Source organism: Vicugna pacos, chromosome 13 (genome assembly GCF_048564905.1).
Source record: "Vicugna pacos chromosome 13, VicPac4, whole genome shotgun sequence".
Taxonomy (NCBI): Eukaryota; Metazoa; Chordata; class Mammalia; order Artiodactyla; family Camelidae; genus Vicugna; species Vicugna pacos.
Genome location: NC_132999.1, coordinates 29,014,951 through 29,033,796, shown reverse-complemented (window position 1 = coordinate 29,033,796; position 18,846 = coordinate 29,014,951). Strand labels below are relative to the sequence as shown.

Below are 18,846 nucleotides of genomic sequence, written 5' to 3'. Positions count from 1 at the left end.
ACGGACACATTCGGAGCCACACTTGGCTTCAGTAGCTCGGAGAGCACAAGCTCTGGGGTGAAGGGGGGCCTGAGCTGCAGCGGCAGCACGTGGGAGGGGAACCTTGGGGGTTTGCAGCCAGCTTGATGAGTCACTGGGGAACGAGGCTGCCAAAGGGCTGGGGGGCCCTCAGCCTGCGGGGCTAGAAGCCTGGAAGGCTGGTTGAGGAGCCCACAGACCTGCCCTGATGTTGAAATTCACTGGGAAAGGGACAGGGGAGAGGTGTGTGTCCCAAGAGTGTAGCTGGGGTAGGTGGCAGGTGACAGTGATGCCAGCCTGCGGGGCAGGGGCTGTGGAGTAGAGCAGAGCCGACCTTGAGAACACTGGGGCTGATGGGGAAAGTCATAGGGAAGCAGATCTCAGCTCAGGACCAGGAACAACTTTCTAGCAAACAGAGCTGTCCTGCCCTGGAGGGGACCACCTTGAGAAGTAGTGAACTCCCAGTCACTGGAGGTGTGCAAGCAACTTGCTGGAGTCACACAGTGAGTAAGCAGATTTGAATCCTGGTCTACATAGCATGACAACATCCATAGTCACAACAGCCTGGCCCTGGGATGTTAGAGACAGGAAGGAGTCCTTGGGCTCTGGCCTCGGCTGACCTCAGCTGAGGCTCTCCCAAGCTGACCCCCGGGATGCAGCTGCAGGGAGTCCACCCGACAGGCAACCAGATGGCGGCATCTGGGGATCTGTGAGAGTCCTGTCAGCCCCTCCAAGTATCCTGGCCTACTTCCTTCCCCTGAGCAGATGACAGGCCCAGCAGCTGATAGCAAGTGCCATGTTAGTACCAAATTATGCTCCCCACATGTCTCTGCTGCACCCCCACCCTCAAGCCAATGCCTTCTTCTTCTTTTTTTTAATGGAGGTACTGGGGATTGAACCCAGGACTCATGCATGCTAAGCACACGCTCTACCACTGAGCTTTACCCCCACCCCCTCAAGCCAGCTCCTGCTAAGACCTGAGGCAGGATGCCTAGACTCCCACTTGGCTAAAGTCTGGGTCATCTGGTCCCAGCACTCACCTCCCAAAGGCAGAAATGTGTCTACCACCTCTGTTTACATAGCTCAGAGGACAGAGAACTCACTACCTCTACTGTGGGCTAGTGAAGCTTATTAGAATGAAATCTGTCTCCAGGGAAGAGAGTTCCCACACTGGGCCCAGCCCTGCTCTCTTTGGTTCCACTTAAGAGACCATGAGGGGAGGGAGCACAGGGCTCGGAGAGTGGGAGGTGGGGTGGGGGGAGAGGGAGGAGTAGGGGCAGCACAGAGACAAGCATGGGCCCGGGAGGTGGGGGGCTGCTGCTGCCCTGGCAACCCCAACTGCCCTCTGCAGGCCCCTCCTTCCTGGGCCCCTGGGCATGGGATGGAGATTGACTGGGAATTTGCAAGTAACAAGCTTGAACTCAGTCAAAAGCAAAAGCTGGAGGAGCTGCAGCTCTCAGAGAGCTCGTCGTCTGACCATCAACCAGTCTCAACCACTTTCTACCAGGAAAGTGTAATAAGGGTCAGTCTAGTTCCCAGTCCACGTGAGAAGAACCTCTACCCCTTTCTTTCCCACAAGACAAAGAATGTGAGGTGGGAGGGAGCCAGCATCCCCACGGACGGACGACTGTTGCTCTGCTCTGCCTTTGCAGATTGTCGCCTCCACCATTAGGAATGAGTTCCCTGGGATGCCCATCATGGTCATGGCTGGTTATGACCAGAGCCATCGTGCTGTGGTTAGGAGCCCTGCTCCAGAAGGAGGGAAAGACCCCACCCAGAGTATATGAGAACACAGGTCTCCTCGTCCCCACCCTCCACCAGGGGGGCTGCTGGTGTCTACTCCCCCAGGCTCTGCTGGGTGTGCCCGCCCGAGGCTCTTGAATAAGACCCTCTCTGTGAGGTGGTGAGAAGAGCAGAAGGAGCTTTTTCCAGACCTCACCTACCACGCCAGACTCAGATAGGTCCCCGATATGCCCCATGTTGAACACTTGCTCTGTGTGTGTGGGTCCCAGAAATGAAGGAGGTGGGTTTGTGGTCCTCAAGTGGGTGGAGAGACCAGTGGGCTGGACAACACAAAACCCTGGGTCACGGCTGGGATTGAGAGAGGCCAGAAGCAGGCTAGGCTTCCCAGAGGTGACTGCTGACTAGATCCTGAAGGAGGGGTAGGGATCCTCTAACTGGAAGGGGGAAAGAGCATGGGAATCTGTGACGGGTGATCAAATCTAGGAGGTTTTCAGAGTCACCAGGCTAACATTCTGACCCCACCCACAGCCCACAGCTGGGCCTTATTCCCCTCCTGATGAGTAAGGCGGTCAGCTGACTCGGCAAGAGGGCCAAAGAAAGATCCCAGGGCTCCCATCAAAGAGGTCAGCAGAGCTCTGCTAAGAACAGTTGCCCCCTGGCTTGCGGGGCAGAGCCCAGAAGCCCAGGCTGCCCCTTCCTCCTGCCTCCTCCCGCTCACTGTCTATCCTCGGATGCCTGGGGCAGCTGCCCCCTGCACACTGGCTCCCAAACCAGACTTCGATGGCTGCTTGGCCCCGGACCATCTCCAGTAAGTTAGAATGTGGGTGTTTGGAAGTTTTCTGCCAAACTAGAGTTCCTTGGGAAGGGGGAGAAGGGAGTGTTGAGTTTCTTTGGCCAAACATGACTTCCTGATTCTAAGAAAAATCACTTTAAAATTCTTACAAGAAATAGAAAGGAAAGCAATACCTACACATGTACACACACACACACACACACACACACACACACACACACACACACACACACACACACCATACATGCATGTAGAGACCCACGCACGTTCACATCCTCACCCACACACGCACTTGATTTCTTTGCTGTGATATGGAGCTTACAAAACACGCTGCCATGTTCAGCATCAGTGAATCACAAACACATGGATCCAGTTTTCCTTCAATGATGCCTGATTTAAGAAATTGAAGAACGAGGGGAGAGGAGGGTTTGGCAAAAAGCAAGTGGAGACTTGGAGGCCCTAGCTGGATCCAGATGCTAGGGGTGACCCACCCTGGGTTCCTCATGTAGCTTTTGTCTGGGGACGTGTGAAAATAAGGCTCAGAACTTTGTAAGTTTGCAGATGGCGCTGTGTCTATCTTATGGCTGAGGCCAAGAGTGTGGTCAATAACAGAAGGTGAGGTAAATCTAAAGTCCCGCAGCAGGGTATCCAACAGCAGCCTAAGTGTCTAGTGAAAAGAAAAGGGCTCTGCAAACTCTGCTCCAGCCCCTGAGTGGAAGAGTGAAACAGGAGTACAAAGATAAGGGTGTGGGATGGACAATTTTTATGACATTATGTTGAGTGAAAAAAAGGAAGCAGATAGACTTATTTTTGCAGAAGTAACAGTAAGGTATCCTCTAAGAATTTAAAGGAACAGAAATTTGCCAATACTCTTTGGGTTAAACTATAAATTAAAAGCAAAAGGGATCAGAGTAGCAACAAGTAGTATTACTGGGAGAAAATGGGAAAGGAAGGCTCCCAGGTCCCCAAGGCTTGACTTTTCTAATGAAAAAAGATGTAATGAGCATGGACTCAGTCAGCAGTGGGGCACAGAGAAGCGAGGTGAGAGTGGCAAAACACTCAGCACCTATCCGAACACCACCTATGGGAGAAGGGCCCTAGTTCAAGGACATGATAACTCTGTGGCAGGTCCTAACTATCAGACTACTTGTTCCCATGCCAACGTAACATGAGGCAGAGTTTTCTAAATTTCACCTGAGGTTTCTATGTTCAAAGGTAGAGACAGCAAGTCTCCTTGCAGTCAATTTTTTTTTTTGAAGAATTTTTCAGATGGCATAGTTAAGGCAGTAAGGCACACACTGTCCAGTGGAAGGGAGAGGGGACTGGTGGTTTGATAGAAGTGTCCCTCCTTGAGACCTTAAGTTCCGCAGAGTTATGGAAAGGGGCACCAATTTGCATGAGAGGCTCAGGGGCCTTCTGAGAGAAAAAAGACTAAGGCTCCAACCCCTGTTCCTGCAGTTCTGAAGTTAGGATCAGGGTGTCCATGAACAAGGCCTCTTAGCACTAAAAGGCTAACCTACCAGGAGGGAAAATGGACTCAGGGCTCTACCCCAGGGAGCTAAGCTCAGGGTATAACTGAAGCTGCTTTGAGGAATGACGACTGAGCTCTTTGGTGCAATCTAGTAGCCAGCGCAGAGCATCCCTGTGGCTTGAACAGGAACATGCGCCTTCGAGGGGCTGTGTGCAGGCTTTAACCAAATCATGCAGGACCTGTGTTCAACAGCGACACCATGTGGAAGGAAGCAGAGCAACAGGGCTAGTCCAAGGAGATCTGATGTCCCTGTTCTCGCTTATCTACTTCCACTGAATGAAATAAGCCAACCTTAGCCAGTGAGGTGCAGAGGAAGACACTGGGCTTTCTGTCTGTGTGGAGGAGTAGGACCATATTCAGCATACTAAGTTCTCATGTCAGTGCACAGAGCAAAAACCAAGCATAATTAAATTTGCCCTTGAAGATCTCTTACGTTGTCCATAAAGTTCAGGAGGTTTTGTTTCAGATACTTTCATTCCAGACAGTTTTCCCTCCCAGTTTTGTAATGAGTTACTGATTCTTTAGGTGAACACCAACTGAAGCAGTCAGCATACACGTAGAGGCCATGATATAAGAGAGAAACCGAACAACCCACTCTTCGTGGCTCAGAACCACAGCTGCCCCAGGGAGCTGCTCTGAAGGGCACGTGGGAGCTGAGGCTGCCTCAGGGTGAGGCAGACTAGTTCTCCCATGGTACACTCACCCCGGGCTAGCTCTTTGAACAGGGGAAGCTGCCTGCCCCCTTTAAATTATTTTTCTTTTTCATAGCACATGTAATTGAATTCACTTAAGTTAAATGCACATAGGATGGGATTCCATCATGTGGGCCCCAGAAATTAACTGAAAATGGCAAACCTGGACCCAGACCTGTTATAACATTAAATAATTAAATTATCCTGCCAGCAGATAGATTTAACCAGTGGATTCCCCAAGTGATATGCCTACAGGGAGAAATGCTCTAGCCAGAGGCTGTGTGCATCTGTCCTCCTTGGCAATTGTATTTATCTCTGTGAATGAATAAATTGGCATTTGGTTTGTTGGTCACCTCTTGCCAGCATCAGAGGACAGGCCTGACCAGCTCAGAGGCTCAGGCAAGGTTGAGCTTCCAAACTAGTCAGCCAAGGGCCACACCCTGGGCCTGGCAAACTCACAAGTAAGAATAAGAACATGTTTAAGAAAAAAGAGAACAGTGGCAGAATTAGGGTTGTGGGATGATAGGATTATTATTATTATTATTATTATTATTGGTTATCCACAATGTTTGTGTTTGCTTATATAACTTAAAAAGTATAAAATATTTTAAAAAGACAATTCCTAACCATCTTCCAATATTCAGTTTAAATGTTGGTCATGAAACATTCCTGAATTCTGCCTAAACTTCCCTTCCACTGCTCTTTATTCATTTAATAAACATTTCTTAGGCACCTACTGTGTACCAGACCCTCTGATGTCCCTGGGAAAGAGATGAATTCATATTCTTCAGAATTCTTTTTATGGTAAGGGAGTTGTCCTTGTTCAGAAGAAATTCCTTGATGAACCACTTGGACCAGAAGCTGAACAGAACCTCCACCCCACCCCACTCCAGGAACAGGGCATGAGTGGAGGTGGCTTTTAAGGACAATGAGGGCAGGATTTCTGGCTGGTCTTGGAAGAGGGTAGAGAGAAGGAAGGTGTGGAAAGAAAGAGAGGGAGAGAGGTGGACATACCCTAAGGCAACCCCCAGTGATCCATGCCCTTGTGTAATCCTCCCTGAGTGTGGGTGAGATCTGTGACCTGCTTCTAGCAGAATATGGCAAAGGGGATGGGATGTCACGCCTATGATTATGTTACATAAGACTTTGTCTTAGAATACTGGCGAGTGAGGGAGCCTCCTCCTGGCCTTGACAAAGCAATGAGCCACAGGGGGAACTGCCTCTGGAAAAGCCCAGAAGGTGGTTTCTAGGACCTGAGGGTGGTCTCCAACTGATAGCCATTAAGAAGATGGGCCCTCAGACAAACAGCCACAAGGAAATGACTTCTGCCAACAACCTGAATGGGCTTGGAAGTGAATTCTTCTCTGGCTGAGCCTTCAGATGAGAACATAGCCCAAGTGACACTTTGATTGCAGCCCTGTGAGACCCTGAGCAGAGGATCCAACTCAGCCATGCTTCTGACCCATGAAAACTGGTAGATGGTAAAAGGTCACTAAGTTTGTGGTAATTTGTTAACAGCAATAGATAACTAGCACATAGAAAGAGAAGGAGAGAGAGAGAGAGAGAGAGAGAGGACGAACACCAAGAGATGGCTGAAGGGCTTACATTTCTTAATGTAATCCTTACCTGTTATCTTGCTCCCTTCTGTAGGTGAAGCTGCAAAATTTATGAACTGCTGAAAGCAAGGGATTACACTTGAATAGGAAACTGGCAAAGGCTGCGCCTTGTAGCTGGTTGTAGGCATATGAGGGCAGAGAAAAGCAAGAGGCAGAAAGAACTAGGAATTCATGGGAAATGGGGCAGTTTTGACAATCATGGCATGGGGAATGGCTCTGGGCAAAGGACACTGTGTTACAGGGAGATGTGCAGGACCTGGTCCGTGCCCCTGCAAAGGCTGCTGTTAACACCGATGAGCAGGACTCAGGTGGAGGAGTGCTACGTGCACTGTATCCGTATCAGTGCCGAGGGAGTGCCAAGTGTGCCTGAATCAAGGGACTTTCCAGAGGAAGTGACAAGTAAGCCGCAGGTGCTAAGTAAGCCCGAGGAGGGAAGAAGTCACCCCAGTGGTCTGCCTGCTGAGAGCAGAAACAGATGGAGGATTTCATGAACTATCTTATCTGGGCCTTGAAGAAGCCTGGTGATGCTTTAATAAGTTGGGAAAAAGATGTGGCATCCATAATGTATCAGGAGCTATGCTGGGTGCTTCAAGTGCATCATCTTATTTTGTTCTCAGAATAACCCTAAGAAGGACATAGATGATCTTCTCATTTTACAGATAAGGTGACTGAGGCTCAGATGCTAAGAGACTTGGTCAAGTTCACATGTCTGTGAGCGACTCCAAAGCCCCGTTCTTCCTCTGGAGCCTATGCTGCCTGCTCGCCTCCCTCATTGAGCCTTATGAAGCTACTACCAGCAAAGGGTAGGTGGCACTGGCTTGGACCATGGCGTGCCTGTCTGAGGAGGGGCTCAGGCTGGGGGCTGGTTTGGAGTAGATTCTAGAGAAAAGAGGCCTGTGAGCTGGAAGATGCCATATTGTGGGAAGAGTGACTCTGCTGGGCTGTAACCCAGGCCACGAGCCCCACTTTCTTCCCCCTGGGGCTCCGTTCTCTGGAACAAAGTATCTCTGTGGCGGTCTCCCTGCCAGACAGTGAGACCCTCCAAGGCAGGCACAGGGTCTTCTCGCCCCTCGTGCCAACCCCACCATTACTGCCCATACTTCTTTACATCTCATCTTCTCTTTGCTATTAGATTTTCATCTCTTGCAAAAAATCTATTACGCTGACCACCAGGTAGAAGTTAGTGTGAATGACCGCCTCCCAGTATCTTACATGAAAACAGCAATGCACCTGGCCCTTTTCCAAGGGGGGGTCATGGTGACTGGTCCTACCTGTTGGCAGGGCCATTTCTTGTTCAGCAACATGAGTGGCTAGTCCAGATAGAATGCTGATTTATATCTACGTCACTACTATGGAAAAAATGGTGTGTGCGCCCCATTGTGCGGTATGCCAGCTGAGTCATTTAGCTAACAGTACCGAGTCCATCCAGGTTTACCAGCAGCATCAGGGATGCAGGTGGGTCATCATCAGTAGTTATGCATAAATAAAAGAGCTGGGAGGATTTCACAGAAGACACTTGATCTGCATCTTGACACAGAGTGGGGCTTAACTAATTAAGAGGAGAAGGCATTTGAGGAAGGGGAGCAGCAAGAGTGAAGGTTGTATTCAGCTTGTTTAGGGACTAATGAGGTGACCAGCCTGATGCCAGGGCCTTGGCATAGGGAAGGGAGGCAGGTTTTCCTGGAAAAGAGGTGGGAGCATTTAGAGTCATGGGTACCAGGCTTTGGGGCCCAGGTTATTGGAACTGAAGCAAATGTGCTGTGATGTGTACCTTCCCACTGCCCTGGAGCAAGTACACTGCAGAAAACCTCTGTCTCCTGGGGTTACGGCTCAGAGCCCCTGGGGACAGAAGAGCAGCAGCCCTCGTGCCAGGCTCTCTAGCTGTCCAGCCAGAAGGCCTGATCCCAAGACATCAGGGTTTCTTTTTTAAATCATTAGAACACTTGGGGATGTTTTAAAACAGCTCCCTGTTTAGGCCCTTTGGCAGCACTGGTTCAGGAAGCCTGGCCTGAGGCCTGACATCTGAATTTTCAGTCGCTTTGGTGATTTTGCTGTGTCCTGAGAGACACCCCCCCACCAGAGTGGTTGCTCCTTGAGGATAGGAATGCCCAGCCCCCTGGGCTGGCCAGGGGCAGGGGCTCAGGGAACTACGGTGGGTGGCGGGATGGAGGGATGGATGGGTTATAGACCAGTTGAAGCTAAAGGAAGGAAGGTTCAGGGATGGAGGGGTTAGCGGCTCAGAAATGTGTCATTTCCCTGCAAGAAGGTTTAATTCTTGCTTAGTAGAACAGTTTTAAAGCACTTTCATTTTTCAGTGACACAGTTGCTCTGCACCAGCCCAAACTGTGTAATAAACAAACAAAACATATGAAGACACACTGGCTTTTCTCAAGTTAATACCACATTCCGTTTCCAGCCAAGAGAAAGCACTTGAATCTGATGGAGAGACCAGGTCTTTGAGAGCCAGGACTCGGACCGAAGCCGCTGGGTAACCTGGGTAAACTGAGGCCCAGGGTGAGGACGCCTTCCTCCAGATCACAAGGTGATTTGTGCTGGAAGCAGGTGTAGGACCCAGGCCTCTGACCCTCTGACTCCAGGATTTTTTTTCGAGTTAATAACTTGCCCAAGGTCACAGAGCTAGGAAACAGCAGGGCCAAGATGGGGGCCTGGGTTTGTCTGACTCCAGGGCCCATGCAAGGGCCTCTGCCTTTGAGGGGCTTCTGTTCTGAGTAACAGGCAACACCCAAGCAATAAGCAAAGTCCACAGTAAAGGAAGGTCAGGCTGCCTAACAACACTGCACCACACCTGGGGAAAACAGAAACAACAGGAAAGAGTGCTGTGCTTCCTCCAACATGTGTACTTGGCTGCCGCATAATTGTCTATTTTCTCATCAGTCTCCCTCACAGCTTGTGAGCTGCTCAGGGAAGGACCTCATTCATCTCTGCATCTGGCGTACCCAGGACACGGCCAAGTACCCAGCAAGCACAATGCATGACTGTTGAATCCATTAATCCTCTCAACAAGTATGAATGAGCACCTATGATGCGCCAGGCACTGAGCGAGGTCCCGAGCGGAACCTCAAGAGAATATTGTCTCCGCCTTCACAGAGTTTACGGTCCAGTGAAAGATAGAGAAACAAGCTCACAATTAAATAGGTACAGAATAATAACATGTAACAAGTGCTGTGCTGGAAGAGAAAGAGGGCGTGGTGGGGCAGAGTGCGGGTGGTGGTGAGGGGGCCGGGCAGGGAGGGACGTTCTCAGGAGGGGACATGAAGACCTAAAGGAGGAGGAAGGGGAAGACATGTAAAGCGTTGGGGAAGCACGTTCCAGGCAGAAGGAACAGCATGGGTGGAGACCTTGAGATGGGGGAGGATTGCGTCTGCTTAGTAAACTAAGAGCCCAGGGAACTGGGGTGAGTGAGGTACGAGCTGAGGTGGAGTGGAGGATCCTGCAGGGCCTCCCTGATCAGATGAAGAATGTGAGGGTTTATTCTAAGTGCCATGGAGGCCATAGGAGGGTTTTAGATGAACGAATGGCATGGCCTGATCGACTTTGCACGAGATATCCTGGGCGCTAGGTGGGGAATGGAGGGGAGGGGAACACAGACCGAAGCAAGAGACCAGTGAGGTTACTGTGGAGCCTGCACCTGCGTGGTGGGGGTGACGCTGGGTTCCATCCAGCTGGGGGAAGTCAGCTGGAGTTGCTCTAAATAGCTCTGCGGGAAAGGGTGAGCAAGGAGGCTTGAATCCCCGGGTAGACGGAGCTGATGCTCACTGACAAGCAGGAAACAGGAGAAGGAATGGGTGTGCTAGTAAAATCTCCAGTAGTTATGATGAGTTGAAATGCTGGTGAAACATCAAGTGGTGGTGTCAAATGGGGAATTCGAGCAGTGCTCGGAGGGGAGGTCCGGGAGGGAGAGCTCTGTCTGAAGTGCTGGGCTTGCAGGCGGTATCTTAACACTGTGAGGACAGATGGGAAAAGGCCTGAGAAATCGCCAACGTTCAGCGGCTGAGCAGGAGAGAAAATGGGATAGAGGAGCAGAGAGCAGACAAAGCCGGAGAGGGTAATGCCGTAGGGAGGAGTGTTTCAAGAGGGAAAGGTCGACTGCTGTACCAGGTGTATCCACTCTGTGGACAGATCGTGTCCAGCAAGCACTCAGAGTGTCCTCTGGGGTTCACAGAATGGAGGCTCCTGGTGGCCTTGACAGATTCCCTGCCTCAGCGAATGACTCAAAGAACACGTGAAGAGGAGACAAAAACAGGAGTGGGCTGAGGAGTCAGGGAAGGCTTCCAGAGGGAGGTAGCAGTGGGGCCCTGAAGGCTGAGTCCTGAGAGACCCAAACGCTGCCTGCATTAAGCTGAACTGAGCTTGACGAAGCCACCTGTGGGCAGCAGAGAGCAACATTACCTGGCCTCCTGGGCCTGGGGAGCATAATCTCCACCAGCCTAGAGGGAAAAGGGAGAGGAGCTGGCTGGCTCCTCAGCAGCAGGGAAGCTGGGGAGGCTGATGACCCTGCCCCGGGGGACAGAGCCCACGACATCCCCCAGGACTCAGAGGTTTGTCCACTTCCCTTCCTGCAGAGAAATCCTGGGAGGTGAGGATTCTGAACACACGGCCTCAGAGCAAAGGGCTCTTGGATACTGTCTGGAGTGGCCAACTCATTACACAGCTGGAAAATCTGAGACCTAGATGGGGCAGGGGCTTGCCCAAGGTCACCCAGCACATGAGTGATAGGGCCCAGGTGATCTCCAAGGACTTCCTGTGGCCTTCATCCTAGTGGGTAAAGTCTGAATTCTTTAGCCTGGTATTCAAGGTCTTTCGTGACTGAGCAAGAACCCATTCTCCAACTTCATCTCCCTCCCACCGCCCTTACACCCTGTGATCAGCCCCGGCATCAGCTCACACAAATAGATAGCCTCCTATGATCCTTGCAGCAACCCTTTGGAGTAGGTGTTATTATTTTCCTTTTACAGATGAGGAGACTGAGGGTCAGAGAAGTTTGATAACCTGCCCAAGGTTGCAAAGCCAGTACACACACAGCTGAGCCAGGACATCATCTCACGAGCATCTCCAAGGTCATCTTTTCTCCACATCTTGCCGCATTCACCACAGAGTCCCTCCCTGGGAGCAATCCCTGAAATCCCTGGCCCCGAGCTACCCTGGAGTCAGGTCACGCCCTGAGACTCCAGATCACTTGTTCAAGTCACTGAAATGTCCCCTGAATGGGACTGAAACAACAGGTACCACTGAACGACCCAGACTCCAGCAGCCCGCACTACAGCCCTGTCCTCCTAAAAGCCCTGCAGTCACAGCATGCAGGACCTGCAGCCCAGCCACCCCAGCAGGAGCAGGGCACCTGCAAGCTCTGTACAGAATCCTCTCCCCACACCCCTCTCTCCAGACCTCCCAGCCAAACACCCTGCCCCTCACCTGGAGACCACGAGTGGTAGGATCAGCATCTTCAGCATCCTCATCAGGAGCTCTCCAGGAAACTGGAAGTAACTAATTTCCTGAAAACACAGCAGGAGCTGGGGTTATAGCAGGCACACAGACTTCACAGCTGCTTTACAATCTTCAAAGCACCATTTCACCTGCATTCTCCCATCTAGCATGTGGGCAGCAGAATCCATGGGGAAAGCACTGGCTTGGCAGTCAAATAGACTTGGGTTCTAATCCTGGCCCCCTACAAGTTACTGTGTGGCCTTAAGCAAGTTACTCCACCTCTCTGAGTTTTTCTCATCTGTAACATGAAGTAATAGCCACTTCACAGGGCCGCTGGGAGGCTTAAATGAGAGGATGTGTGTAAAGCACTTGGCAGAACGCCTGGATGAGAGTAAATGGTCAGTAATCACAGTAACTAACAGCTCTCCCCCACCTCTGCTCCATTCACCCACCTAGCTGTGGTATAAATCTGTCTCATGTAAGTGGCAAGAGGGCAGGGCTGCATAGTGTTCATACCTCCATTCAACCCATACTGTGCAAGGCATCATACTGGGTACCCAACCAAAATACTAACCCAATGGGTTAGGCCCAGTTCCTGCACCGGAAAAGTTGTCAGTCTGCTTTAGGAGGAGACGGCCTCATAAATAGACCATGGCATTCTTCTTTTTTTTTTTTGTATATATATATATTTTTTTATTGAAGTATAGTCCATTTACAATTTTGTGTCAGTTTCTGGTGTACAGCATAATGCTTCAGTCATACATGCACATATATACATTCATTTTCATATTCTTTTTCACCATTAGTTACTACAAGATACTGAATATAGTTCCCCGTGCTATACAGTATGAACTTGTCATTATCTATTACATATATATGTTAGTATCTGCAAATCTCAAACTCCCAATTTATCCTTTCTCACCCGCTTCACCGACCATGGCATTCTTGAGTCAGTTTCTCCTTCTGTCCTAGGTCTCCTGTCTAGCACCCCTCACCCTACACTTTCACAGATTCTTACCAGCCCCTTGAAACACTGCTCACATTTAAAATGCTGAAAAAGAGAGACTTGGATTAGGCTGGTGAGACACCACTCTGTATTAAAGAGCCCCTACTGAGCAGAGTTCTTGCCTCCGGCTTCCTCATAGGCTGCTGGTTCCAGCCTATCAACGGGGCCTTGGTTGAAGGCGTCAAGTCCTTGCCCAATCAGCTGCCTCCAGAGTAACTGGTCACATGACCAGAACCTGATGGCTGAAGAAGAAGGAACCCCTACACCCAGTTAAGTTTGAATTTCAGATAAACCACAAATATTTGTTCTTTACTTATACATATCATATATTATTACTTTACTTATAAAAATTATTTGTTGTTTGTCTGGAGTTCAAATTTAACTGAGTGTGCTGTTTTTAAACTTTTAAATTTAATTCAATGTTGCTATTTCTGGCAATGCTTGCTGGAGTCTGCTTCCCTCAGAGGGTAAGCTCGTGGGTAAGGCCAGTACATGGATTTTCAAACACCATCTGACTTAAATTTTTGTACTTGTTAACTGTCTTTCTTTTTTTTTTTTTAAACCAAAGCCAAATACAACCCAAGGTTAATAGCCTGATGCTTTGAAAAGCCCTAAATTATAGAATTTTGGTGCTGAGAAGGGGTTTTAAAGATCTCTGGTTCAGTTGACTCATTTTATAGATGAAGAAGTGGAGCCAGGAGAGGGACGTGACTTGCCCACAGAGTGAGTTAGCCACAGTGCAGGCCTTCTGGTCCTGTTCCACTACCATTTCCAACGCACCAGAAAATCTACTTTTAAAAATATAACCATCATGCCTATGTCTTTTTTATTAATTTTAATCCTTGTGTATGTTCTTTAATTTAGATAGTACTATAACGATTATAAGGCAGCCGTTCCCCACCCATCTCTATCCTCGACCCCAGGAGTGACCATCCTCAACAACTCTAGCTGTTCCCCTAGGTATTGTTATCTGTAAAGAATATGGCTATAATGCTATTTCTAGATATATCTTTTTTTGACATCTGTTAACTTCCCTGCCATGACAGATGAGGACTTAATTCCTACTCCTTTTTTCCTCCTACCATTTCACTATTATATCGATTTTTGGTTAAATTAATTGCCAAGGTTTAAAATGTTTTGATCACAAAATATTGTTCACATGCCTCCTTTCTGTGCAACCTTCACTTTTTTCCTGAAGTTAATAATTGACTGATTTTTCATTTTCCTTGTTTTCTGTGACCCACTCATTGATTTCCTCCAAATGCTTTAACATCTCTTGTAAAATGCCTAACAATAGTATTTTCTACCTACTCAAACCCACACTGGTCCTTTTTAGGCCCCTAGGACCTCAGTCCAAGATCTCTCCATGCTCCTGTTTCAGGCTGGACAGGTCGCTCTCTAGCCCCAGTGGTTTTCATGGGTCTCCTCTTTGCTTTTTTTTTCTGGGGCTTTCTCCTGTGCAGGATCCCTTCTGTCCAGGATTCCTTGTCTCTTTGGTTTACTCCTTGTTTTGCTGGAACATCTCCTTTGGTAGCTTCCTCAGTAAGGGTGAATGAGAGAGAAACTTCTGAATCCTTACATAGTAAAAATGCCTTTATTCTACTTTTACCTCTGATAATAGATTGGTTATATATAAGATTCTTAGTTTAAAATAATTTCCCCTCCAAATTTCAAAGGCATTTTCTCTTTGGCTTCTAGATTCCAGTGTTACTTAAGATCTTTGGAGCCATTCTTATTTCCTATTCTGTACATTAGACCTGTTTTATTCCCTCAGAACCATTTAAGGATCATCTGTTTATCTCCAGTTTTTCTGTAATTTTCATAGTGATGGACCATGGTATGAGATTTTCTTCTTTTTTCCTTTTTTCTACAATTCATAGTGCTGTACATACCTTTCACTTCTGAGAAATATTCTTGTGTTCTCTGTGACATTTTTCTCTCCTTTTTTTTCTGTTAGCTCTCTTTAAAACTCTTATTAGTTGAATGTTGGACAGTCTCATTTTTTTTTCTATTTTCATCTCTTTTTGTTTTACTTTCTGGGAGACTTCTGCAGCTTTATCCCAGTGATTGCGTTTTTATCTTGGCTCACCTATTTTCAATTTCAAAAATCTCCTTCTTGCTCTTGGATTGTTTCTTCTTTTTACCTCCTGTTCTGTTTTATGGTCACTATATTTTCTCTCCTATCTCTGAAGAACTAAGAAAATATTTAAAAATCTCCCTTCTATTCCCTGCATTGCTTCTGCTTCACTGGAGACCCACCCTTCTGTTCGTTTGGTCTCCGTCTCCACGTTAGAAGCTTTGACGTCAGCTTCTGCTTGTATACAAGTGTGAGGCACTAAGCTTCTGTGTGTTTAAGTAGAACTTATCAACCGATGTTCCTCAAAGAAGGGTGATGGGTGGGGGTCTGGCCTTTTCACTGCGGGAAGGGTGGGATAGGGGAGGATTCTCCTTCACATCAGAATTTGGAGGTCTTGTCTCTGAGGCTTCAGTGAGAGAAGTCCCTTCCTACCTCTGGCTGGGGGATGGGGCTGTGCCTAAGCCCAGCTGACAGCTATCGTATGGGCACCCCACACTCAGGATGCAGATGTCCACTGTCCACTAATTCATCTGAAGCATGTGCCTCACCACCTCCCCTCCCCAGCACACACAGATGGGCCTAATATCCCAAGTCAAGCTTCTCTGGTTCCTTGGGACAGGCAGGGGGATAGAGAGAGGGATAAGGAATCCTCCAATTACATGAACTGGAAGGGACCTAGGGGTCTAACTGCTCCAGTTACAAAAATTCTAACCAGTGTCCCCAGTTTCAACTCCATGCTTGACCCTTGCCTCCTGCAGCGCTTGCACGTTCAAGTTCAGAGTCCAAGACAAACTCAAATGGCATCTACTTCTACAGACACATGATTTCAGCTTTCTGTGCTCTACCAAATGAGATCTTTCTACTCTATCCACATCCCATCTTGTCTAATTTATTGTAATCCCTCAACTTCTTTCCTCAGTTGTCTCCTTATATATCATCTTTGCTCTTGGGAGTTTGTATCTTTTAAAAATTCCATTACTATAATTTTGATGGAAATCCAGGAAAGGAAGGAAAATGGATGCAATTCTAAGTGCATCATGGTTTAACTGGAACTCTCAAAAGGATCTATGTTTTTAAATGAGAGACTCATCTTTAAAGACAAATCTTGGTAATTTTTGTCAGTTCTTTTCACAAATAGGACATTCTACCATTTTGCATATTGTTTATGAATTTTGCCTTATTGCATAAGCTTACAAAATAAGAAGGGTTTGGTTTCTGAGTCATAAGCAGAGATCAAACAAACAACTCCTGGATTTCAAAGGAAGATGCTGAGAAAGCCAATTCCTGCCAAATAACTGTTCTAAGACTCCACATCCTTCCTTCAATTTATCTGGCAGGTTAATCCACGTTTGTGTTTCCAAACAGATGGGGAAGGCAGCTTTGGCGAAGGAGGTCCCAGATGAGTTTGGCTTTTAATAGCAGGCATTCCAATTTGTTTTCACAAAATAATCTTCCTGCAAGAAATATATTTTAGTTGCTGAGGAAAATTAAAGAAAGGGGATTGCAGAATGTTTGTGCCGTTGCCAGTTTCATTCAGCAATTAGCTGAGGGTTCTCTCTGTGACACTGAGCTAGGCTCACATTTTGGTTCAAGAAAGTCCATGTGATATTCAGTAAGTCGAAGTCTGATGGGAGAAATAGACACTTGACAAATGGTTCTGAAGCAAGACCGCTAGCAGCTGGGTTCCGGCGGTGGAATGAGCATGGAGTAAGTGTGGGAGGAGAGTATTATTTCAGATGTGGGCAGGTCTGGAAGAATTTTTATAAGATATGGAATATATGAGGTGGTTCTTAATGTAGGTGGGACTTGGACAGGCAGGGAAGGGAGGGAGGAGTAGAGTAACACCCACTAAGCACCCACTGTCTCCAGGCACTGCTGAACACTTGTTTACCCCTTACGACAAGCCTAGCAGACAGACAGTGCCCTCCATTCCATTTTACAGATAAAGAAACTGAAGCCCAGAAAGGAGATAGGATTTTAGGGCCACACTAGTAGAGTCAAAGTTCAGGGTGCCTTTGCCCCCAGAGTCCATGCTTCTCCCTGAACCATTGATAGCAGCTTAACAATGTCACTAGAATAATTGGGCTCAATCCCCAGAGATGGGTGTTTTCCTTTTAATGGAAGATGGACTCTGATGCCTTGAGCCCCAGTGGTTGAGATCACATTGGATATCGCTGAGCTGCATGAAGAGGAGTTTATGAAATAGGGAATCTCCCAGGAGCCCATTGACAAGGACTCTCGCCGTGACCAAACTTCAAAACTTCAGATAGGCTATTCTGAGCCCTCTTTTCAACTAAGCTTCATCCTTGGGCTGATTCTTTGTCCTGCCTCACCTACATGTAGCAAAAACCCAGATAAGTCAATTTAATGAGAATCCAGCCCCCAACTTGGCCTTCAACAAGGGTCCTGTTAAGTGGGTTTAGCAAGAATCCCCCAACTCTACCCTTGAGGTCTCCTTTTAGTCATTTTCTCTCCATTGGCCCCTCACTGTGCTGATTGGCTGTAAATCTCCAGTTGTCTTTGTTTTACTTGGAGTTGAGTCTGATCACCCTCCTGTATGGCTGGAGCCTTGACGCCTATAGTGAATCGTGAATAGTCTTCCTTACCGATGGAAAGTGTCAATAATTTTCCCTTCATGCCAGATGAGTGGCTCTCCCTCTCCTGTAGGAGATGGTGCTAAGTGAGAAAAGGGCCCTTTCCCAGGCAAAGCATCTTCACTGTTGCAGTCACACCAGCCAGAGCCCTGGGGGCCTGCCTTGCCTCCCCATCCCCCAACTCCACATCCAATAAGCTGCTACATCCTGAAGCTTCCTCTTTGGAAACACTTCTAATATCTGCCCCATTCAGCCCCACTGTCATGTCTCACCCCTCACTTAGCCCCCTCCCTGTCCTACCGCTCCCCCCTCCTCCACACAGCACCAGAAGAATGTCTCCCAGCTCAGGTCGTATCTATCACTGCCCTGCTCCAAGCTTCTCATGGTTGCCCCGAGTCTGTGCTCGGTGATGGGATCTAGAGGCCTGATGGCCCCTGTGCGCAGCCCCTGCCTCACAGCCTACATTCCAGCTGCAGTGAGCATCCTGCTCCAATGCCCCTGGAAGTCTTTCATGCCCCTCTGCCTAGAATGCCCTTTTCTGAGTCTGTCCATGAGCTGCTTTGGGAGGTGTTATCCGATGCCTGCTTTGCATGCTTAGGGACCCAAGTCTCCCCTCCCCGCCAGCTCTTAGCCTGTGGTTATTCTAATGAGGTATCCTTGCCTCTTAATCACCTGGAGATGCTGATTTATAGCTACTTGCCCTGTCACTCTAGTCCTGCAATATATTTGTCACATCCACGTTACAGATGAGAAAACTGGTACCCAGAGAGGTGAAGTGATTCTCCCACTGTCATGTCATCAGGGAGCCAAAGAGTGGGAATGTGACCTCCAGATCCCTCAGGCCCACCCAGCCCTCCAAGATGGGGACCTGTGATGCCCCGGGTGGCTGACCTGTGGTGAGAGGCGCCGGGTCCTTAGGAAGAAGCCGAGGAGGCAGCCCACGGTGACGGACAGCACAGACAGGATGAGCAGTCCATTCCGCCTGCAAACGTCCCGCCCTCGGGCCAGGATGGCACCCAGCACCATGGTGAGCCCAGCCTGCTGGCCCGGGGCACAGCACCATTCCATGCACGGGAGGCCAGCCCAGGCACAGGGTCCTGACTGGGGGCTCTGGCTCCTCAGAGGGCAGGTGGTCAGTGTTGCTAAGCACCTGTCGCCAGCCCCATAGCCATGGCCTGCATGGCTGCCCCGGAGGGAAGCCACAATCCTATTACCAGCTGCATCATTAGGAGCCGGGAGCAGATTAGAGCCTGGGAAATTAGAGCAGGCCACGTGGTTGGGGGTTCAGACCTCAAAGCCAAGTGCTCCTCTTAAACAGGGGAGGGGCCCAG

At 48.7% G+C, this 18,846-nt stretch overlaps 1 protein-coding gene across 1 annotated transcript in view; it reads right to left on the bottom strand.

Annotated features, from left to right (window-relative positions):
* SLC1A7 (solute carrier family 1 member 7) overlaps positions 1 to 18,556 on the bottom strand; it is a 44,070-nt gene extending 25,514 nt beyond the window's left edge. Inside the window, exons 1-2 of the mRNA XM_006200502.4 lie at positions 18,407 to 18,556; positions 11,827 to 11,906 (exon numbers count right to left, since the gene is read on the bottom strand). Coding sequence (XP_006200564.2) covers positions 11,827 to 11,906; positions 18,407 to 18,541 — 215 coding nt within the window. The 5' untranslated portion in view covers positions 18,542 to 18,556. The remainder of the gene's footprint in view (positions 1 to 11,826; positions 11,907 to 18,406) is intronic.
* Positions 18,557 to 18,846: the final 290 nt, after the last annotated feature.